At 38.4% G+C, this 24,598-nt stretch overlaps 1 protein-coding gene across 5 annotated transcripts in view; it reads right to left on the reverse strand.

Moving 5' to 3' along the window:
* LOC127441544 (period circadian protein homolog 2-like) overlaps positions 1-19,837 on the reverse strand; it is a 45,098-nt gene extending 25,261 nt beyond the window's left edge. For 2 of the 5 annotated variants that reach the window (XM_051699092.1, XM_051699091.1), the window contains exons 1-6: positions 19,688-19,837; positions 11,794-12,272; positions 4,045-4,143; positions 3,128-3,285; positions 666-787; positions 202-403 (exon numbers count right to left, since the gene is read on the reverse strand). In XM_051699092.1, the coding sequence (XP_051555052.1) occupies positions 202-403; positions 666-787; positions 3,128-3,285; positions 4,045-4,143; positions 11,794-12,179 (967 nt within the window). In that variant the 5' untranslated portion in view covers positions 12,180-12,272; positions 19,688-19,837. Of the gene's footprint in view, positions 1-201; positions 404-665; positions 788-2,279; positions 2,299-2,347; positions 2,432-3,127; positions 3,286-4,044; positions 4,144-11,793; positions 12,273-19,687 lie in introns of those variants that run through there. The other 3 variants (XM_051699090.1, XM_051699094.1, XM_051699095.1) reach the window with 3 other exon arrangements.
* Between the last annotated feature and the right edge of the window lie 4,761 nt (positions 19,838-24,598).

The following is a 24,598-nucleotide window of genomic DNA, read 5'->3' on the forward strand; positions in this document are numbered from 1 at the left end:
CAAACGTGCCCAGTGTGAAAGCCCCCTTAAAGAGGATCTGGAGTACAGTTAATTTGGAATCCAGTACGGTTTGCTACTGGCATGAAAGCAACCCAGACTAATTTGGAGAAGTGCTATTTAACTGCTATTGAGAACCGGTTCCATTAAAAAAATTAAAGAAAGAACTAAGGAACATGTTATCAGCTTATGGTTGTGTACTACCTGCTCCAGTGCACATGCTCCAGGATGGCAGTCTGTATGGTGTGGTGAAGCTGTAGAACACACTAACATCCTGTGGTGTGAGAAACTCCACGAACTTAGCATTCTTGAACACATCCCGTTTGCAATTCAAGATGGATGCTGCCTGGTCTGAAATGTAGACGATCTTCCCAGTGATGAGTGACACGGCCACGGCAAAGATATCCTACATAACCAAGAAGACACTGATTACTTCAGAAACTGAAGGGATGACTGAAATATTGCATTTCCATGAATGGGGAATAAAATACGGTCTGAAACTCTTAAAAATACATATCTTTATTTAATTTTTCATCAACATGGTCAGTGAAAGGAGGTTTCTTTCACTGGAACCTCAGTCAAATATTATAGGCTGTTTTATTTTCGATTCATTTTATATTTAGATATGGGTGGGTCATTGACTTAATACAGATAATACAGATACTCACTGTGTTTTTGAGGGTGTATTCAGAGGTGATGCTGTCTATTTCCTCTATGGTATACGATGAAACATCAAGCCCTGATGGCTGACTGTCATTAATCATAAGCAGCTGATAGTATTCTTCACTTGCTGGAAACACAGAAAAAAAAAACCTCCACCATAAATCAATCAAGCAAATACTACAATGCCAGCTATGGGTTAACTACTTCAAACCAATCAACATCTGGTGTAAGATATTACAGATTAAGTACGTTACATGCCTAATAATGAATGTAAATGAATGCATTTCCATCCACAGAACTGCCACTCACTGGATGTTTTTGGCACCATTCGGAGAAAAAATTCTAGAGACTGTTGTGATTGAAAATCCCAGGAGATCAGCAGATACAGAAATACTCAAAACAGCCCTTCTGGCACCAACAATCTTGCCACAGTCCAAATAACAGATCAACATTTTTTTTTCTCCCCTTTTCTCCCCAATTTGGAATGCCCAATTCCCAATGCGCTCTAAGTACTTATGTTGGCGTAGTGACCCACCTCAATCCAGGTGGCGGATGATGATTTAGTTGCCTCCGCATCTGAGACCGTCAATCCGCGCATCTTATCACGTGGCTTGTTGAGCGCGTTACCGCGGAGAAGTAGCGCTTGTGGAGGCTCACACTATTCTCCGCGGCATCCCCGCACAACTCACCACGTGCCCCACCGAGAACGAGAACCACATTATAGCGACCACGAGGCGGTTAACCCAACGTGACTCTACCCACCCTAGCAACCGGGCCAATTGGTTGCTTTGGAAGCCTGACTGGAGTCACTCAGCACGCCCTGCATTCGAACTTGCGACTCAAGGTGTGGTAGTCAGCGTCTTTACTTGCTGAGCTACCCAGGCCCCCTAGGTTAATGTTAACATTAACTGAAGCTCCTGGCCCGTATCTGCATGATTTTATGCACTGCACTGCTGCCACACGATTGGCTGATTAGAAAATTGCATTGATGATTGTTGGTGCCAGATGGGCTGGTTTGAGGTGAACTTACTCCAAATAGTGCCAAAAACAAAAAACATCCAGTGAGGGGCAGTTCTGCAGCTGGAGATGTTGGACATGCAGATGTTGATGAGAGAGGTCAACAGAGAATGGCCAGAATGGTTCGAACTGACAAAGTCTACGGTAACTCAGGTAACTGCTCTGTACAATTGTGGTGAGATGAATAGCATGCTATTCTGAGATGCTGGTTGGCACTGTTTTGGCAGCACGAGGGGGACCTACACAATACTGGGCAGTTGGTTTTAATGTTGTGGCTGATCAGTGTATATATACTGTATGTATGTAGTGCCTATAATAAATATTTAATATGGACTGAAATTTAGTTTGAAATAAAATGCATTATTGTGGCAGATCAATAAAGCATTGATTAGACAGTGCAAAAAGTGGATTAAGAACTCATTATATTGTTGGTTTTATTCTCATATCATTGAACAAGCCTACATTTGAAAGCAATCTGCTTTTCATCAGTTCATCAATGTGTCTAGATCTCATAGTACAGGTTCTTGCATTCCGTCTTCGCTATTTTAAATTGTCGCTATATGTGTATGTGTGTGCCTCAGATGGATGTTTGGATTGCTCACTGGTATTCAGCGTTATAAGCGCAGCATTTTTAGGACATTGTGTCAAGTTAAAAGTAGTGGAAAGTCACATCTCAAGATTCCTGTTTTCTGCTGTACTTCGCCCTGTACTGTGGCTGATGCTTGTGAGGTTTGTTGAGGCGTGCTGCCACCTACTGAAAAACGTATAAAAACAGACGCACATCAAGCTTGAATTGCTGGTATAGTAAGAAAATCCATACTTTTATTACAGAATTTATGTACGCGTCAGGGGGCATGATTAACTGCGTTATTTTTTAAATATAATTAATCACACTAAAATAAGGTGTTGATTCGTCAGCCCTAGTTTTTACATTGCATTTAAAAGCCAAAAACTTTTCTATATCAAAATACACATACAATTCTTTCACAAATATTAATTGATATTTGCATGGTAAAATTCAGAAGTACATACAAGGCCTTACTATTAGGCATTTATCGGATTTGTCCATTAATATTAATTACGTGCTGTGACAGTCACAAAGCAGTTCAACCTGATTTGTCGATTTGCTTTTGTTTGGTCTTAAAGTTGTTGCTTTCGATGGCGAGCTACAATTTTTTTTATTTGCACAGTGGCCAGCATCTACATATTTTTGATTTGCATTGATGCATTTTGCAGTCGATTTTATCCAAAGCGACTTATTCAAGGAACATTTTTTTAACAGAATGTGTTCCCTGGGAACTGAACCCCTAGCACCGTGCTCTACCCTAAAATCAGAAACATAATGACTATTTCCCAAAAAGTGAGGCTACAGTCTTGCTGTCAGGCAATTGCTATGGCATTCAGTATGACTTGGGTAATGATCAGATAATTTTAATTAGGTGTTGCTCACCCTCCACCTGTCTGACACAGCGCAGGGCATATTTCAGGGTGTTGAGCGTGGTGGATTTACTGCCCTTGTTCCGTTTCTCTGGTGGCAAATGGAGCTTCAGTTCCTTCAGAGTTTTGATAAGCTCTTTCTGAGTCTTCGCCTTTGCAGATTCTTCACTACTGCAGGTGCACAAAACACACATATGCACGAACATGTCAACAAACAAAACCCACTTCAGAGGGGGGCCTGGGTAGCTCAGTGGTAAAGACGCTGGCTACCACCCCTGGAGTTCGCTAGCTCGAATCCCAGGGTGTGCTGAGTGACTCCAGCCAGGTCTCCTAAGCAACCAAAATTGACCCGGTTGCTAGGGAGGGTAGAGTCACATGGAGTAACCTCCTCGTGGTCACTATAATGTGGTTCGTTCTTGGTGGGGCACGTGGTGAGTTGAGCGCGGATGCCACGGTGGATGGGGCGTGAAGCCTCCACACGCGCTATGTCTCCGCGGCAACGCGCTCAACAAGCCACGTGATAAGATGCGCGGGTTGATGGTCTCAAACGCGGAGGCACCTGGGATTCGTCCTCCGCCACCCGCCTAATTAAAATCACTACACGACCACGAGGACTTAAAAAGCACACTGGGAATTGGGCATTCCAAATTGGGAGAAAAAGGGGAAAAAATCCCCCCCCAAAAAAAAAAAAAAAAAAAAAAAACACAACACTTCAGAAAGCACTGAATACTCAGATTCACCTGCTGATGGCAATTCTGGTAGACTAATCACATTTACATTATATAGATAAAAGATGGCAACTGATGGTGATATGAGCTCCTGATGAGCTGTATTGTTAGATTATGAACTTCAGGAAGAAATATGTTTGGATATGAGTACCAAAGGTTGGATATTGACCAGTGACTCTGCGTATTTGTGTGCGTGTCTAACCTGCAGCCGCTGGTAGACGGGTTGTCTTGCTCAGAGCTGGCACTCAGGAGGCTGAATGCATTTGAGCTGCTCGGTGGTGATGGACTGTGAGAGTTTGAGCTGTAAAAAGAGTAAAACACAAAAGTACAACATCATAAAACAAGTCATAATCTACCATCACACAAATTCTACACCAACCAATGGTATTATTTGGGGCAGGACTATTTGTTTGAAGTGTTGAAACCTGTTTGAAAACAATAATTCTTCTAGCAATTCCGTTCTTCGGTGCCAGCAGTGGTGCAGAGAAATACACGCAGAAATCAAATTCAAACTCAAATTCAAACCACTGAGTCAAACACACACAGAATATCTTTACATTAATTGCCTGCTGTTAGATGTCAAATCTAGCACTTGGAGAAATTATTTATTCAGTACCAACTAAAACTAGTCAGAACAGCCTGTTGCACAGAAATTAGAGTAGCAGCCTCAACTCAAAGCTTAATTTTAAACAGGACATTTTCAATCATTATGGATAATCAAGTAGAAATTAGGTGCTCCTCTTCCACAAAGAGGTCACTTGGAAGTTGCTCTCCATTTGTGTTACATAATCTTCACCTGTCCTCGCTTCCCGTGTGTTATTCCCTGGGTTAAGAACGCCTTGCATTGTAGACATCTAGTATAGTAAACCGAGACGGATTACACTTCTCCATTTAGCGTGCTGATACTATAGAAAGTACAGTGTACAGCTGCAGGTGACATGCTGAGCGACATAAATACACTAGGAGTGATTATAAATAGTGATTTAAGTAGCTTAGAATAGAAACTGACTTAACATGTGTCAGCTTTAAGTTGTAGGTGAAATAATTAAAACACATCTGTGGCAGGCTAGCTGAGCATGCATTTCTGTGCTATCGGTACAGTAGGTTATTTCAGGAGGCTAATGAGATCGGAGAATTTGGAAGATTATTTATACAGCCACACATGTAGGAAACTGTGGCATTATCACATGCTAACAATATGTCAATGTTGGCATCTGCTTAATTTGGAGTTGGATTTGAAGCACAACCTTTGAATGCAACAACAAAAGATTTGGAAAACATATTCTCCTCCTTTAGAAAACTTCACACGCCTATTTTATTTATTATTTTTGCTCTCCTAACAATGAATCATGATATGGCAAGTTATTATTTTATTGCATTTAGCTTAGTGTTCCCCTTCTGTTTATCTACGTTGCAAGTATTTAACATAGTCAGAGTCTTATTTTCTGTTACCTTGTGTAGTTTTGTTCATGCTTTTTAAGGACATCATGCAACCTGCCCATGTTGGCATCATCCCAATTTGGCGAAATTACATGAATTGGTGCCAAAATAATGTAGTGTTTGTCGATAGTCTCAAAATGGCCGAATATCATCTGATTACTCGGCCAAGCCAATCTATATCAGCTTATCACTATATAGTATAAGAGAGAGCTTGATAGAAAAAAAATATTCTGTATTCTCATGGTATTTACAATAAGAGAGACAGATTTGGTGTAGGTCTTTTGTATCAGAGAAGGGAGGATAATTTTGGGCATGTGCAAACTACAAACTGAGTGAAATAAAAGAGATAATGAGAAAGTGAGATACAAACGGAAACACAGAAAGAGAGAATAAAAACTAAAACCTTCCATTTGGCCATACCCCGTCCGGTGTATACAAATACAAATATTATGTCGTCACTGGAAACACATGAGTCATGGAGTGAAAAATCCACTGACTGGTTTAAATCCCACCTAAGTGGCTGGGAATATGTTGCACTGGGTAGATGCACCTCCAGACGACATGTGATATCTTGTAGTGTCCCCCAAAGCTTAAACCTGAGTCCTTCATTATATGACTTATACTGTACATGCTTCCATCCTTGTGCAATTAATTGGTGGATGTCACAGAACTTTCTGCAACTTAATAAAGACAGAGGTACTGGTTATCAGAAGTTATACTTATTTCCAGTATGTTTGGTTTGTTATTAAAGAAACTTACATTTCACTCCAGGCTCGTTCAAATCCTCAGTAAATGCATGCTCATTACTTCTGGGATCAGCTCTTTCGTTGTTTTTTGGTTCTTTTTGAATCCAAAAAACTTTGCTGTCAGATTAAGCATGTAGGTTTGATTTGTTCATTTCGAACGAGTTCTTTGGTTCAATAATCGGTTCTAGTAACTCATAAGAGCAGCCTAGCCCGTATGAGCCCAACTCGGTCTCTATCTACTATAGTCGTCTGCATTCAGCAACATTCTAGTAAGTTGTTGCTGATACATATGTAAATGAAATTTGGATTTCTTTAAAATGTCCATCACAGTTAACAACACAATTCCTTATGTCTAATTAAAAAAAATACAAAAACAACTAGAAAACAAATATATTATTAATAATATGTTAGTAACATCATTGAGTAAAAATGCCTAATTAAGTTTTGAGACCTTTATTTGCAAATATCTTTTAGATAATTCAAAAATAACAGTAACAAGCATCTGTAGGTTTATAAATGTTTTAATTGGCTACTGCCATGAATGTCTCAACACAAAGCAAGTACTCTGTAATCCTCTGCAAACTTTAAAAGTTAGTGGGACCGGCACATTTGGTTCTTTTTGAGTCGGACAGTTTGATATGCTGCACAGCCAGTACAAGTACATCAGCTGTGCATTTTGCATTATCAACCCAGAACTACAGTTCGATTCAGTTTAATTTTGTGAACCGGCTCAAAAGGTTACCTGCTGAGAATCGGCTCAAAAGAACGTTTTGTTCAAGAATCAGACATCACTACGTACTAGACTGAGGAATCGTTTTCCTTCTGCACTTAATTCCCTTCACTAGCTAGCTGTGTCTTTCACAATTGCCTAGAGTGCCAAGAGACATATAGAGTGTCAAAGACAGAGCAAGAAAGAGAAAAAGAGATCCAACATAGATAGAGAGACAGAGGAATATAAAGAAAGACAGAAAGACAAAAGAGAAATTGAACATAATCTGAAAGAGTGCCAAAAGTGGATGATCTACAGAGCACTCTTTTGGCCGCACCCATCCTGTGTATACAAGGATAAACAGCACGTTGTCAATGGAAACCGCTGTGGCATAAGAATGTTGAAAACACTTTAATTGACACAGTGATAATATTGTGGGCTGGTTTGAGTATTTGTGTAACTGCTGATCTCCTGGAATTTTCACACACTACAGTCTCTAGAATTTACTCCGAATGGTGCCAAAAACAAAAAACATCCAGTGAGCAGCAGTTCTGTGGATGGAAACGCCTTGTTGATGAGAGAGGTTAACAGAGAATGGCTAGACTGGTTCGAACTGACAAAGTCTACGGTAACTCAGATAACCACTCTGTACAATTGTAGTGAGAAGAATAGTCAAGTCATTTTTATTTGTATAGCACTTTTCACAACACGCATAATTTCAAAGCAGCTTTACAGGAAATCATGCTTTAACAAAAACAAAAAAATGAAACTGTAATATCTATAATGTCTTACAGAGATCATTGTGTAGTTTGATTAAATATGATTGTAAATTGTGTATGAAAATTAATTAATTAAATAATAATTGTATTTAGAAACCCAGTGAGCAAGCTAAAGTCAACTGTGACAAGGAACACAAAACTCCATAAGATGTTGGTTAATGGAGAAAAATAACCTTGAGAGAAACCAGGCTCACTGTGGGGGCCAGTTCCCCTTTGGCTAACCATCATGAATATAATGCCAATATTAGTTATTTGTGTGGAGTGCAAGTCTTGATTTTAAATATGTAAATTAATTAAGCGTTAAGGTCCAGTTTTTAAAAAATAAAAAGATTTTTTTTTAACTGTAAGGTTAATGACTAATGTCTTTGAAGTCCATCCTGGATTAACTGCAGAAGTTTACATAGATGCATTGTCCTTTGTTAATTGGCTGATTAAAGGCTTTTGTTGGCAATTAAATTATAGTTTATGTATTCCATTTCAAGAATGCTATTCTGAGGTGCGAGTTGGCTTTGTTTTGACCAAAAATAATTGATTGCGACAATAATTTAAAACCTAGTCGCCACTGCCGACAGTTGGGTTGTGTGCGTTCATATGTGGTTTCATCAGATATCATCTTGTGAGTTACTGAATACATCTTTAGAGCGGCATTGTGTCTTGCACCACTTTTCACCCATTCTGTTTCTGGAGAGCTCGCTGAACCGCACGCAACAACAAACCCAGCGCAAGAAAGTTGTGAACAGATGACTCTTTTGAACGAGGTCTTTTTCATGAATCACCCGAAAAGAACTGAAGGTTTGAACTCAGGAGCTCAGGTTAGCAGTTTGAATCAGATTCACTTTCTCAGCGAATCAGCCGTCAGTGAACTCACAACTGGGAGCAAAAACATTTCAGAATAAGGTCTCATGTGTATTTCGGGCTTCTTTTTAATTAAAAGTCCCGTATTGTGTACCAGTTTTTTTTCTTCTTCTGGTAATTATTGATTGGGAATGGAGTAGCACAATAAACTTAATTTCATTCAGTTTGCATTCTTGTAGTCTCTGTGTCTGGGCCATCCGCTAACAGTAAACAAAGACTAAGGCAATACTGTAAAACAATTAAGCTTTTGACACTTAGGACAACTGAGGGACTTGTACACAACTATTACACAAGGTGCAAACATTCACTGATGCTCAAGAAGACAACACACTATACCTTCTGTAAATATCTGTCATGTAGATTCTGAAGAGCAGTATAAAATATTTTTTTATTTAGTCTCTTATATTTATATAAATTATGAAAGGGGTGTGAACATTTACGAGGCAAAAGGGGATGCAAACTTATCTTCTCAACTATATATACAGTTTATTAAACCTCCGATTAATGGGTTATCCTTTTCTTTTGCTTTCTATCTTGTTTCTGAACAGATAAATCTTAATCAAGCAATTCTGTGATTTGGTGACTAAAAACAGCCATTTGGCTCCTTAATGTTTCAGTTTAGGAGCCAATGGCTCCTAAGTTATTTTTTTTTTTGTCTGAAGCCCTGACACTACGTCTCTATAATTGGGCCTCTTGAAAGTCTCTACTAGAGAACATCCCATTAATGGAGAACTGCAAATGGAAAGAAATGGAGAGAAGCAGTAACAATTGTGGACAGGTTTTTAATGAGTCAGCTATCACAGAGTCTTGCCTACACCATGTAGTGCCATAGGTGACAGACTCTTTAAACAAGCAGAGATGGCAGCCCATTGTACTTGGGTGCCACAGTTTGTTCCTGGCAGGCAGCAGATGCCCTAACCCGCCCCCACCTTAATCCTAACCATATGGAGCCCGTAAGGCAGAATAGCCTGACAGGAACAATGGATGCGGAGATGGCATGGTCAGCATCCAACTTGCAACAGCATTAAACTTTTTTTTTTAAGGTAAAGACTTCACATTGGAAACATCTGCATTAGCTTTATCCATAAAAATTGGATAAACAGTAGAATGGCTATATACCCTTTTCACATTTCTGGGTTTGGAGACCAAAAGTAAACTATAGTTTGGTAAAATGCACCGCTGACATACAGAGAAAAATGGGACATCATAACAAATGTTATTAATGTGTTCCCTTTTGCGTTAAAAGCAAAGTAAAAAAATTCATTAAAAAAAATATGTCATTATTACGTTGCCATGACTTTCCAACAGAGAAAAAAAGAGAGGACGGATTATGGCAGCCAGAAGAGATTTAAAATTACTGTCACTCCCTCAGCAGCTGTATTTGAGTGTGATCTCCAAAAGACACCACACTTCTTCTATACAGAACAGTTTCCAGTGCCCTTTAGGTTGCCTCAGAAAAAAGTATGAAAGAACTTGATGTAGACATGATGTCATAGAACTTCGTAACTCATAGACACCCCGTTGGCTTTCATATTTTAAGCATTGTTTACTGGCTGTGCCCATTGCCAAAACAAAAAAGCTTCCAGTGTGCAGTGTCCATCTGATGCATAAATTATTAAATCACATCAAAATAATTTTTGGTTAAATATATTGCACTCAAATTCTATCCCTGTGCATACACACATGCTGTTTGCAAGTTGGCCATGGCAATAACTACCAACAATACTTTACATAGTTCCCTTAAATATTCCAAAATGGGAGAATATTTCATATTTGTATGCAACCATGGTATTAAAAAAAATCCAATGAATGTTCTTGTACAACTGAGTACCGACTCAATTTGGACCCGCACGCTGCTTGACAGGCGGCTGCTTTTAAAATTCTGAATGTTTAACTGAATAATTAATATGCCTACCTGAAAAACTTCAAGCACTGATTACTTAGATGAAAAACACTTGCAGGCTATGTGCCATTGTTTTAATTTAATTGGTTAATATCAATATGATTATTTAACTATTAAAATAAAGGAGCAATAGCATATTAGCTTTTGCTAAATAATCAAAATTTGAATCAACACAAAAATTGACATTTCACTGCTATCGATTTTTGTATTGTGACAGCATTCAGAATGCTTCAAAATGTTTCAGTCATGCTTGTAGAATAAATGCAACAAGCCACCTGCCAGTTTTTGCCATTCCAGATTAATCACCATGATGACGGTTTGTTTGTTTGTCTGTATTGACTGTAAAAGTCAAAGTGGAGCCAGGAAGTTGCATTCTGCGATTTGTTTAACGATTAACCCTCTGATGTATGACATCCACTACAATGGACAGATCTTTAAAAGTCATTACTATATAACCTTTATTTATATTTTAAATAAAACAGCATTTATGTGAAAACTCTGTTTTTAAGCTTAAAGCATTCTAATGTGTAGTAGTATTGGAAATCTTTACCAATCTCATAATTCAATTTGATTTAGACTTTTGGGTTCACATCAGATTGCAGCAAAGTTATTCACAAAATATTGTAAATCTACAGGCATTGTGCAAAATGCTCACTAGTGACACCTAAAGGACAAAAACAAGTGCAGTAAGGTTCTTTAAGGTCAAATGCTAGTGTAGCAGAACTTTGAATGGAGCTCTCATTAACAGCCCAGTTACTGGAACAGTTTGTGGACAATTACAAGTACACTAGTTAAACAGTTTGTGCAGATAAAGCAGCTCTGGTGACAATTAGCAAGTGGCACAACTGTTGAGCACTGATTCATGAGATACGGGACATTTAATTATATGACGTATCAACACACATCTGACGATGTTGACTAGTGGTCGATCAATATTGTTTTTTTTTAATGGAAAATGCTGATATCCTTAACTAGAAAGTGGGGCCGATATAGGCTAATACAATTTAGTCCGACATAGTCCAACAATTTTCTCTGGTGTGTTTTGGGCTTATTTATACTTAAAAGTCCCACGTTATGCACCAAATCTTTATTTTTACTGGTTATTTGGTTATTCGTATCTGCAAAATTCACTATCGGTCAACCTCTACCAATAATAACTGATAACCTAAAATGACCAATATTGGCTGATATGTATCTCCGCCTATCACTATTGTTGACCAATGATGAAAGATAGCAAAAACACACATCTTTTAAAATTTACTCCAAAAATAATTCCTGGGTACATACTAAGTTAAGCTTGCTTTCTCAAAATGACCAAATCGGCTAATATATCGACCTATCACTATTGCTGCTGATCCATAATGAGATATAGCAAGGAAAAACACGTTCAACTATTTACTCCAAAAATAATTCCTTGGTAAATACGCATGTTTTATCCACTTTTGTGGCCCATTTTGTCCTATATCACAAGAATCAGTGCAAGGCATTCATAAAAAGATTTAGTAAATCATTTTAATACCTTTTGTTACTCCCCGATGACTCTAAAAGTGCTGAGTCCTTGCTTCGGCCATTGGAACTTCCAGATGACTCATTACCGTGGGACTCGTTTCCATGGGAATCATTACCATGCGACTCGTTACCATGTGATTCTGTTCCACTCCCACTGGATCCACTACTCTTCATCTCAATATCCTCGTGCAGGGAATGTGCCATCTTCCGGTTGCTGTGCGGTGAGGCCAGTGGGTACTGGCTGCTGTCGCTGCCCTCTGATGCCAGGCCAAGCTCGGCCCCCTCTGCAAAACTGCCCATGCGATGCAGTGTCGCCATGGAACTGCAACCAGCCGCCTCATCCTGCCTCTCCAGGGAGGAGAACAGGTAAAGTTTGGAGGTCGAGTCCTCAGACATCGGACTTGGTTTACATAAAGGAAGCCGGGACCAAGCAAATTACCCCATCTTCATGGTGGGGCATCCAAAGGGAATTTAGAGTAGTGCTGGTTCCTATGGGAATAAAAACAGACAGAACATGAGTTATTACCTTGTACATTGCAGAAATAATGTAGCCATTTAACGTATGAAACAGGTGTCTGTAAATGCTTCCTATAGGTGATTTAGGTGGTTCAAGCCTTGGGTTCCGATCTGCCTGGGGACCATGCAAGATGGTCTAAGTAAACGTTCTGAATAACTGACAAATAACTTAGTGACAACAAACACATCAACAGCATAAATAAAAGCTGAACACACAAAAAGATATCAGAAACACAGTAATCAGCATAATTTATTCATGCCATGGTACATCGCTCGGAACTCGGAGTATTGCATCTATCGTACACAGTTAGCTGTAGTGCTTTCAGGATCTTGCCATTTTCAGGATCTTCAAGAATCAGACGGCACTGGTCACGCTGTGTGTTTTTGCTCAAGATTCAAAAGAACCAGCTCATAAGAATACACGTTTAAAAACTATTAATCAGAACATCCGAAAAATACATGGCAAGATAAAACAGAATACGTTGGTTTGAGGCAATCTGTATGCAATCACAGTACTACAGAGACCATCAACCTCTGTAGATGCATGTTCTTCCCCTACCCTGTGCATTTCAACAACAGAAGAAAGCAAAAAGTTGAAAAAGTCAAACTCTCTCATGATAGTTCACTGCAAATCTATCTGGTACTGTACATCAAAGCCAAACATGAAAACCCAGTCTGATCTATTACTGCGGTACACTTTGGTAATCTATAGGCAGGTCAGTCCCTGTCTGGAACCCAGAGTCCAAGCTGTGCATTTAAAGGTTGGCGTCCCTGGCATCCCATTATTTTGTCTGTGCCTTGTCCTTTAGCCAGACAGAGGTGGCATTTCAGCTTGTAATAACTACCCCCTTCAAAGGATTCTCTTAATCCCAGCAAGTGGACATAAAAGGCATTTGGAAAAACAGGCCCAGACTGGTTTTCATACCTTTATGTTCTGAAGGTCCCATGGAAATTGCAAGGTAAAAATATACTCTAATCCCTTTGCCCTAAAGAAAGAAATAAGGGCCTTTGCCATCTGACTAGAGCAACAGTCTGAGCCAAGTTTGCAAGTCAGAGACTGAGATGGACCATATTAAAAGAGGACACCTTCAAACTTTTATAGTAAAGCCATGGGCCTCTCAACAAACTTCCCAGTTTACCTCTGTTTACCTGAGAACTAAAAATACAGCAGAGTTGACAGTGAGTAGTGTAAGTTACAGTTAGTGGATTACCTGTATAAGCAAGGACAAGACCAGATTCAACATGCAAAACTGGTACACTACATCATAAATATGCACTACCGGTATATAATTCACGCATTACATTCTGATTATCAAAAAGGATGGATGGATGGATTTTAGCTGTACATGGTCATCTGACATGCTTGACATACGGCAACAACTTTTCGTGATTTGTACTATCTGTTGCCCTACCCACTTCTCACCTGTCTGACATGTAGGGAAAGCCCCAATGACATGTTTATAAGTCTGGCAGAGTGCCCAGCATAACCCAGTAAAACCCATTGCTAAAGGGCAATGACACTGCAGTAACCTTTGGATATTCTGTCATGTAGTGGCATATTTAAACCTGTTGGGCACTGTGTGACACAGCTGATAAAAGTTAGATAATGAAGGAATAGACTGACTAGGCTATATGTAATTATTATGTCATGTATGCCTTTTTGATGTGGGCATAACTTGATTATATAAATCTCACCACATGGAGCCATGTGACTTTCTTTAGAAACCAAATAATGTGCCAGTGGTATTGCTGAGGGTCTTTTATTGCATAAAACTTGAAACCTATTTACTGTTATCATTTACTCACCCTAATGCTGTTCTATGCACGTACGACTTTCTTACATGGAACACAAAAGTAGATGTTGGGCAGTATGTCAGCCTCAGTCACCATTCACTTTCACTGCATCCTTTTTTCCATACAATAAAAGACAGTGGTGACTAAGGCTCATTTTTGGCTAAATGTGTTCTGTGGAAGTCAAGGAACAACCTGATGGTGAGTAAATGATGACCACATTTTCATTTATATGTAATTCGGGTGCAATACAGCTGTGATCTTCCAAAGTCACATTATTAGCCATTTACGTGGACTTTAAAACCCTATAGAGGCTCTTTGAAATTTGTCTCCTGAGGCCCATGCAGAAGAACACTGAACACTGCAATATAATCATAGCTGACGGACTTTTATTGAAGCCTCTTTCTAATACAATCAACAGTGATAAGAAGAAAATTTACACTGCCAGGCACATGGGAGCAGATCTGCTGTCTTGAAATCCATGACTGGTGAAACTAAACAGAAGAAACCATTTGAACAGACCATGTTTCAATAAAACCATGTGTAGCAATTGCAACAGGCAAGCTCTAAGTCAAAGTCTTAACAGGGAGTGTATCAAACACATTATCTTCTTATTTTAGAGGCTAAAGTGTAATATAGGCTATTCAAAGTTAAAACACTTTCTTCTCCCAGCCTAATATGCAAAGACAACTTCAAGTCATTTGCAGATTGATTTACCCAAAAGTGTCAACAATGTTGCTCTGTGGTGCTTTCAAATTATTATGTTTGTTTGAGCATCTCAACCAGCCCCACATTGCTACATTGGGCTTAGCCTCAGCCTCAGATGACACACCCACAGTCTGTGTACCAACTGTCTGACGCTTATAGCACACAAAATTGGAAATGCTTTCTCATTCCAGTCAGACCAAATCTGATTGGCTGGCTTCTACAGGATTTCCGAGAGCCTAGTTTGTGCTGGTCCGCGTGGAAGCACATACATTCCTTGCCAATGTATGCTGCGATAAACCCCAGACCTTTGCCGTAGTAGTCAAAGGTCTGGCTACGCAAGACTACATTGGGCTCTACCGTGAGCGGGAGCTGGGGCGGGCTATCTATTTGACGACCAGTGGCAAATATGGGGAGCGTTTGGGAAACTTGGAAAACAATCATTATTTTTTATTAGTTTGGTGATGATAGTGGTTCAGAAATTACACAAGTCATCTTGTGTACACAAGTCAAAAAAAAGATACTCAATTTCTTGGGGTAAGGCAATAATATTCAATATTCTAATTTAATTGTGATGTACAGTAAATCTCATTTTAGGAACCATTATCCATTCATTAACCTCCTGCTGTCCTAAGTAAACTTAGATAGCTAAAAATAACCAAATGCTCAAGGTCCACTGCCAGCAAGGTTTAAACAAGTCCAATGTCACAATCGCACTGCTGAGCCAGCACTTTTATTTCAGGTCAGTCAGCTAAGAAGGACCAAGATCTGCTCTATATATTGTGCAAATTCTTGATTAGTGATTAGTAGATTGGCTGAGCTGAGTTGTGTTTGAGAGTCGAGCAATTCATAATTTGATCACTTCAGCACATGTAACACAGCTACACATTTAATGAGGTCAAAAAGTCTGGTGGTCACTTTTGAAAATGCTTCTTTGCCGGCATGGACTCCACAAATTGGTGCAAAACCCGATGATCCATGTTATCCAGTATGATTTAAGAATGTACCAAAGAGCACCTTGTGTCCTTTAATTGAAGCAAGGAGATCTGACCTTTTGTACAAAGAAGTTATGATGGTCATCGCGGCAAATCTGCATATTTCATTAAATAGTGCAGAAACTTCAATATTTCTTATTTCACGTCATAAAGTCTTTTTATATAACAAAGTTTTAACCCTAACTGTCTGTCATTCTGTCTGTCTGTCGTTCTGTGTCATTCTATCTATTGTTCCTTCCATTCACCATGTCCGCTACACATTCAATTACTTAAATATTTCTAACTTGATACTGAGTTACAAAACTGTCTACAAGGTCTTGCGTATTTCATGTTATATACCATGACATGAAATACGCAAGACCTTGTAGACAGTTTTGTAACTCAGTATCAAGTTAGAAACATTTATGTAATTGAATGTGTAGCAGACATGGGCCACTGCTTGCTTTTTATATAAGGACTTACATAAGTTAAGAGCAGGCTCTGAATGCAAATAATTAGAATTCCATAAATGCTTACACTGAAGCATTTCAACTATTATGACATAATTTGCATACATTTTTATTAATGATGGTGAAAATACTAAGCAACCCCCTTTGTTGCAAGTACTTCTCAAACAGAAAATATTAAGCAACTTTACAACCAATTTCACATACAGAACACTCGCATTGTATGCCAAAACCAAATGTTCAGTATATATATTAAACATTATAACATCTAACAAGACTTTTAGCAATCAACCACTGTCATTTAATTATACAGGGCTAGAGTAGGGTTACGTTTACGGTCAGGGTTAGTTTACACATTGGATTAGGGTTGTAATAGGGTTTGTTGAGGTGCCATTCTTAAAAAAACACATTTTATCTGTTCTTTGTTTTTAGGTTGGATAAATAAAATTCACTCAATGCAGTGTGTAACACACAACTTCAGATCCATGTGAATTCTCATGAAATGTGCCAGGAAGAAACTAAAATCCCAAAACTCATCCATGTAAATTATTAGTGTAAATTGCAGTAAACCAATGTTTTGAGTCGTGAATTCATCAAGTCACTAAATAAAACCTCACATTTGATGTTTAGTAATTGAGATTTGAAAGTTCTGAGAAAGAATTAGGCTAGAGACAGATTGCCGTTGGTGTTCCGTGATGTCATGGGAATCCTGTCCTATCAGGCCATGCCCTTGAAGACATTTTGTAAAAGTAGTGCATGACTGTTGTTAGGTAGCATAACACAATCAGTTCATCATTCGTCACACATGTGTGCTTCTCTGAATTGTTCATTCCTCAAGTGGTATTTATGTTCAAAATTGCTAAATTTCATGGCTTACAGTCGCCAGTTACAGTGTGAAATGTGTAATGTTTCCTATGTAAAAATAGGTCTACTTTCTTCTCTCTCAATTTCATATGCAGAGTCAATTATAAGCCAGTTAATGACTTGCAAATAAGGCTTAGAGAGTCCAGAAAATACAGCAAACTCAAAACAGAATATTCAATCTGAAACTGCGATAAGATTACAACATGATTAGATCCTCTGTGTACTCTAATTCCATGATTATTTCTGTTTCACACACAATGTCATCAAAGCACTAGGCTAAACTTGTAACTTGAAAAGATAACATCATTAAACACCTGGAATGTTCCACTTTGACTTGGAGTTGGCATGTGGCTCTTAGCCAGAACTGTTCTCTAAATACATAAAAATGTGCTCTTGTGCGTCATCACTCCCTACTCTCCCACAGCCTAGCTACGGAGGCTCAATCCCAGCAGCCAATACCGTTTCAACTGCCAGTGCTTTCCTCCTATCCTGTTGAGCCCGTCCAGATACCAGACACATCACCAAAAACTGCTCGCCCACTCCCTTCCTTTCACAGTGAGTAATAGAAGTTAAACAACAAGCCTTACAAGTGGCCTAACAACACAATCAGATTTGATTATTTTGAATAAAAGAGCGCAATGCTGTTTTAATCTGTTATAATCCATATACAGAGGGATCCTATGCATGTGCCATTGATGAAGTTGTTAAAATGAGAATATACTTACGTCATTTACTCATCCTCATGTTGTTCCAAAATCCTAACCTGTATAACTTTCTTTCTTCTGTGGAACACAAAATGAGATGTTAGGCAGAATGTTAGCCTCAGTCGCCATTCACTTTCATTGCATCTTTTTTTTTCTCCTTTCAATGAAAGTGAATGGAGCCTAAGGCTATCTTTCTTCCCAAAATCTCCTTTTTCAGTTCCACAGAAGACAGTCAGATGGGCTTGCTACAACATTAAGGGGAGGAAATATGGACAGAATTTTCTTTATTGGGTGAACCATCCCTTTAAAAAGAAATGTAGATCTAAGCCAAGTAATGATCATGTGTTTGTCAGTGTTAGAAACTGAGATCATTTGTGTGTCCCACCACAGATTGGAGTAAAAGATGTTCAGTTCCCGATTACGTCAATGCTGCACATATAACCCTTCTTCCAGTATCTCTTTACAGCATCACCAAAATAGATCTAACAATTACATCCCTCTGGGTTCCCATTTGGATCAAGCTCAGCAGCATTCATTGTCTTGGCCACACAAATAAGATCAAGTATAAGACAATAAAAACCTTCTGATTCCGTTAAAATACTTGCCACATCTGGTAAATAAAACACAGATGTTGAATGGCATCAGCAATGCCATATGACAGTCATTACTTTTCATTAAATCCATAAGCTTCAAATCACTGAACCATTTTCTGTTCATTCTTCTAAAAAAGTTAAAGCTCAGACACAAAGAAAGCCATTGTGATTTCAACGGCACAATGGAATATGGAATAAAGCCCAGTGCATGTCACAACATATGCAAATGACAGGGAAGACAGACCTATGCAAATGAGCTCATATCACTCAAAAGGTTTTGGGAGATCATTTTAAACCCCTTGCGATGAGTGCATTTAGAGGTCAGTTTGCTTTGCATCAGTCAGTGTAGTCAGTTTTTTTTATACACAATAGAGTAAGTGCAAAGCAGTGTGGCATTTAAAAAGCACATGCACAGTGTATGTGCTCAATACATTAGAGTCAGGCAAAGGTTTCTGGAGCACCTCTTGTAGGACTAGGTCAGTTTTAATAACCTGCAGAATCTATGAGCATCGCTATAATGTAACGATGTATATAGTAGTATATTGCAAAGGAGTTAAAATAATCACATATGATTCAAAGTTTATCAAGGAAAAGGTGTTAACTTCATAGCAACTTAAACATGAGTGCAATGGGGGACCTGTAACAGCCATTGCGAATTGCATAGTGTCTCGCGCATCAGCCCAACCCCTTCTGAAGAGTGTCTACATGATTCTCTACTCGTGATGATTATATATACAGTCTGCACTGACGTATCAGGTTGACCAAAAGACTCCACGAAACGTAATGTTGAGTTTTACTCATTTTAAGTAGTGAAGAAGCAAATTAGTAAACCTAGTATTAACTGCCCTAATAAGTAACTATCAGCTTTCATCATATTTCCACTCAAAACGTTATTGCAAACTCACAATCTCAGAAATTTGAGTGCATTTAAACTATATTGAGCTATAATATAAACTATTCGAATAAACAAGCAGTACAAAACTGTAGTGAGATTTTTACTCTAGAGCAGTGACCTATGATGACCCACTGTGACATTATGCAACGCTAAAAGTTTTATTGTTAAAAAATATGTATATATATATATTTATGTGGCATACAAAACGGCTGAATCGACGTGTATTACCTATGTGACCGTGTATCGTATCTATACAATATGAACTTCACTCTCTGTTCACAACAAACTTATTTTTAAGCACGGTCACATTGTAGTCAATGGAAAGTAGGAGTGTTATCCAACCGCTCCACAGTCAGCACAAATAACCCATTGAAAACAAAAACAATGTATCCTACCTGACCACTTAAGCACAATTTCCTTATAGAAAGAATGTCTCAACCCGTCCTGTCAGGAAAAAATTAAATATATTCCTGAAATTCCAGCCACAGCATCACCGATTGACACACTTCACCGCTGAAGGCTCGCTCACACTGCTGCCCTGGATCTCTTCTGCGCCCAAGATGACCTGAATTTAAACTCCGCCCTTGACTCCTCCCACGGCGCGCTCCCATTGGCCAAGAAACGCATATTTAGAAATACACTGACGGTTATAGGTCCAGAGCCCTGCCAGTCTCTTTACATAAGCGTGTCATACTTCTCACGTGGACACCCATGGCCAGTGACAGCGTATGGGCAAATCATTAATAAGCAGGCAGAGCGAGTGAATGGGACGGTGACGGGGGTAAAGTGTGGTTGGTCCGAGAAAGCCGTGTACGCCGGAGCGTTATACAAACGGTTATACAAGTGTGTGTTCAGTCAATGTGGTTTCCCTCTGATGCAAGTGGCTAGAGTCTTTCCTATATTTTATATTTTTGCTTATTGATATTATGCTTGAAATCAACTATAATCAGAAGCTATGCAATCATATTCATATATTCACAGATATAGACCTAGTACACAACAGGATATATTTCGAGACACCTGTCCTCGTATTTCACTGAGATAAGTCAATTTACGAGTCGTTTGCATAAATAAATGTACGAGTGGAGTTATAGTCTATCTTTCCACTCAAACAGCAATTTTCACACTTCTATAAGTCATAACCGCCTGACCTGACACTTAGGGTTATTACATCATTGTGCAGAACTCTCTGTACCTAAAAAGGAAATGCCTGCTGGCACAGTCTCAAGAGGGTATAAACACCTTAACGAATATGTGGGTGTCAGACTAACACCTCAGCTCTCTAGCTCTTCACATCTGATCTCCAACTTTGAGGCCTCAACTCATCTCTGTACTTTAACTTTTTTCCATTTACTTAGTTCATTAGACAAAGACAAGAATTTGTATTGTTAGGTTTATTCCAGGTCTTAGTCCTTGGATATATCTATTTAACATTTATAATCAAAATGTATTTTCTATATTATCGCATTTATTTCAGTATTCATTTGAAATGACATATATATAGTTGGATTCCTTCTTTCAAGACAGTAGTGCATGGAATATCCTTCGTCAATAGAACAATAGAGCAATAGACTGATTAATTTCTAGAGTGATTTGTTTCTTTGACTTGCAAGAAATGCAATACTTCATACTTCAGCAACTGAAAAAAGACACTGTATAGTGATGTCCATACTTTAATTAAGTTGCACAACTGTTGTTCTCACAAAAAGAAATGTTTCTTGGGTACCTAATTAGCACATTATTTATGAAGGATTACATGACACTCTATTTTCATAGCAGACTGGAGTTATGTCTGCTGGAAATATGGCTTTGACATCACAGGTAAATATTTTATTTAAAAATAAATAAAATATAAACTTTATTTCAAACAGTTATAATAATTTGCAGCATTAAACATGTTTGAGGTGGTGTTTTTGTACATTAATTTAATGCATCTGAGGTGAAGAGAAGCATCAGTTTCTCTCAAGAACAAAAATGTCAAACTTTTTCACTGTAGGCAAATATCGTTAGTACTTTGGATATTGTAAGATACTATTTGGGTAAAGACCTAATCTATGCAAAATAACCACTTTATCCAAACCTGTAACATTTATCATTTATTTCAATCACTTTGGGCATTTCCTAACATATCATAGATATGTTATTTCATAACATCATAAGTATTTTATAAATTCTTTTTACATGTTAGATAAAATTACCACTAAAAGGACCAGTCTTATTTTGCACACAATTACCTAACAGGTATTATATGATACAGTTGTGCTCAAAAGTTTGCATACCCTTGAGTGAGCAGACAAAATACATTTCTTTTATTTCTTATGGGATTCATATTCAACTGTAGGTTATAACAGAATGGCACAATCATAAAACAAAACATGGCATCAAAGAAAAAAATGAAATGACCCCTGTTCAAAAATCCGCATACCCTTAGTTCTTAATACTGTGTATTACCCCCTTTAGCATCAATGACAGCGTGCAGTCTTTTGTAATAGTTGTCTATGAGGCCCTAAATTCTTGCAGGTGGTATAGCTGCCCATTCGTCTTGGCAAAATGCTTCCAGGTCATGCAAAGTCTTTGGTCGTCTTGCATGAACCGCACGTTTGAGATCTCCCCAGAGTGGCTCGATGATATTAAGGTCAGGAGACTGTGATGGCCACTCCAGAACCTTCACCTTTTATCACTGGAGGGTCAACTTGGACTTGTGCTTAGGGTCATTGTCGTGCTGGAAAGTCCAAGATCGTCCCATGCGCAGCTTTCGTGCAGAAGAATGCAACCAGTATCTTCTGATAACATGCTGCATTCATCTTGCCATCAGTTTTCACAAGATTCCCTGTGCCTTTAGAGCTCACACCCCCCCCCAAAACATCCGTGAGCCACCACCATGCTTCACAGTGGGGATGGTATTCTTTTCACTATAGGCCTTGTTGACCCCTCTCCAAACATAGCGCTTACGGTTGTGACCATAAAGCTCTATTTTGGTCTCGTCACTCCAAATTACAGTGTGCCAGAAGCTGTGAGGCGTGTCAAGGTGTTGTTGGGCATATTGTAACCGGGCTTTTTTGTGGCACTGGTGCAATAAAGGCTTCTTTCTGGCAATTCGACCATGCAGCTCATTTCTGTTCAAGTATCGTCTTATTTTGCTCCTTGAAACAACCACACCGTCTTTTTCCAGAGCAGCCTGTATTTCTCCTGAGGTTACCTGTGGGTTTTTCTTTGTATCCCGAACAATTCTTCTGGCAGTTGTGGCTGCAATCTTTCTTGGTCTCTCAGACTTTGGCTTGGTATCAAGAGATCCCCAAATTTTCCACTTCTTAATAAGTGATTGAACAGTACTGACTGGCATTTTCAAGGCTTTGGATATCTTTTTATATCCTTTTCCATCTTTATGAAGTTCCATTACCTTGTTACGCAGGTCTTTTGACAGTTCTTTTCTGCTCCCCATGGCTCAGTATCTAGCCTGCTCAGTGCATCCATGTGAGAGCTAACAAACTCATTGACTATTTATACACAGACACTAATTGCAATTTAAAAAGCCACAGGTGTAGGAAATTAACCTTTAATTTAAATTTAAACCTGTGTGTGTCACCTTGTGTGTCTGTAACAAGGCCAAACATTCAAGGGTATGTAAACTTTTGATCAGGGCCATTTGGGTGATTTTTGTTACCATTATGATTTAAAAAGGAGCCAAACAACTATGTTATAATAAATGGCTTCATATGATCACTACCCTTAACTAAAAGGGTATGATCAGTCATATTTTCAAAATCAATGCCAAAATTTAATAATTTCTGCCAGGGTATGCAAGCTTTTGAGCACAACTGTATATTATAAGCCTATACATTGTTTGAGAAATTACTTTGAATATGGGAGTTGATTAGTGCACATAACAGTAAACAAGTATGGGAAACACTTTCTCTCCATTCTGTCTCTCTTTTCTGTATTGGACTATCTCCATCTCCATCTGTTAGAAGATGAGTCAGATATCTCACCATTTTCCAACAGTATAATCGTGTTTTATTTTCTTCTTACTATTATTTATTTCTTTTTTATATACTTAAAAAAGTGTGCAGGCAGTGTTCTGGCCTGACTTGCCATTTATGGATTTATAATCTGCTAAAATAGCCATTTACTATATGTGATATGTAAATATTGGTAGGCTACATCTTTTATTCTCTGGCAAATTGTGCTGATTGCAATTGCTGTGTTTTTTTTATTTTATATTTAAATCATATTATAAGTGTTAGTTATAGTATACCATATCATATTTAAATGAAAACAGTTAAACAGCATTATTTAATCTGTTTATCACAAAGAATATGCAGAAGACTTTTTCTATGATCACTCTCACTTCATTTCCTCTCACAAACAAACAGAACTCATAATAACAACAGATGGTGAAGTCAGCTTTTATCTTTTCCAAAACGGAGCTTCAAGGCTGAGCATCTTAAAATTCATTGAGATACAGAAACACTTTCTCTCATTCTGTCGCTCTCAGTCCCTGTTTCTGAGAACAAAAACATTATTTCCTCTACTGTCAACAATACATAATGAAAAGGAAGGTATTTTATTTTATAAGCTGAAGATGAATGAATGGTTAACAAATGATCATTATTATGTAGTCTAATACTGTCGGCATTTTCAGAGAACTAATAAACTCCCATAGTCAAGAAGACTATAGATATTTTATTAATAGTTGATAGAATTAGAGTCAGACAGCACTAGAGAACTGTACTTTAAATATGTAATAAATATGTTGAAATATGAATTGTCTGACAAAGAAATGACAAGTGGTATCTACAGGAAGCACTTCAGTGTTTTTGTTATACCAGAAAACACAATGAGTCACTGCTTTGAGTGAATGACTCCAACACTGCCAATTTCATCAGATGCTCAACAGATTAAGGCTGTTTTAGCTGTGTTTGAGTATGTTATGATTTCTTTTTCAGTATTTTTCTGACTTTGTGAAATGCTGTGAAAGTGACGCACATAGACAACTGTAGGCCAAAACAATTCCATAACCAGGCTCTTGAAACTGAATGATGCATTTTACAGAGTGCACTTGAAATTTTTATTATGTGGTAAAGTACCATTTGTTGCAGTGAGTATTATGAACACTACAATGTAACACAGTTTAGCTCTGTTACAAAACCTCGTGAGTTGTAGGCAGAATTATAAGGCATCACAGCCACACTGTTGATATGAAGGCTGTTCCAAAAGGTTAGCAGCATGATTATCAGTATGGACTGGCCATCGGGAGCACCGGGACTTTTCCCGGTGGGCCTCCCCCGTCGTACCGCGAAACAGTC

Source organism: Myxocyprinus asiaticus, chromosome 5, assembly GCF_019703515.2.
Source record: "Myxocyprinus asiaticus isolate MX2 ecotype Aquarium Trade chromosome 5, UBuf_Myxa_2, whole genome shotgun sequence".
NCBI lineage: Eukaryota > Metazoa > Chordata > Actinopteri > Cypriniformes > Catostomidae > Myxocyprinus > Myxocyprinus asiaticus.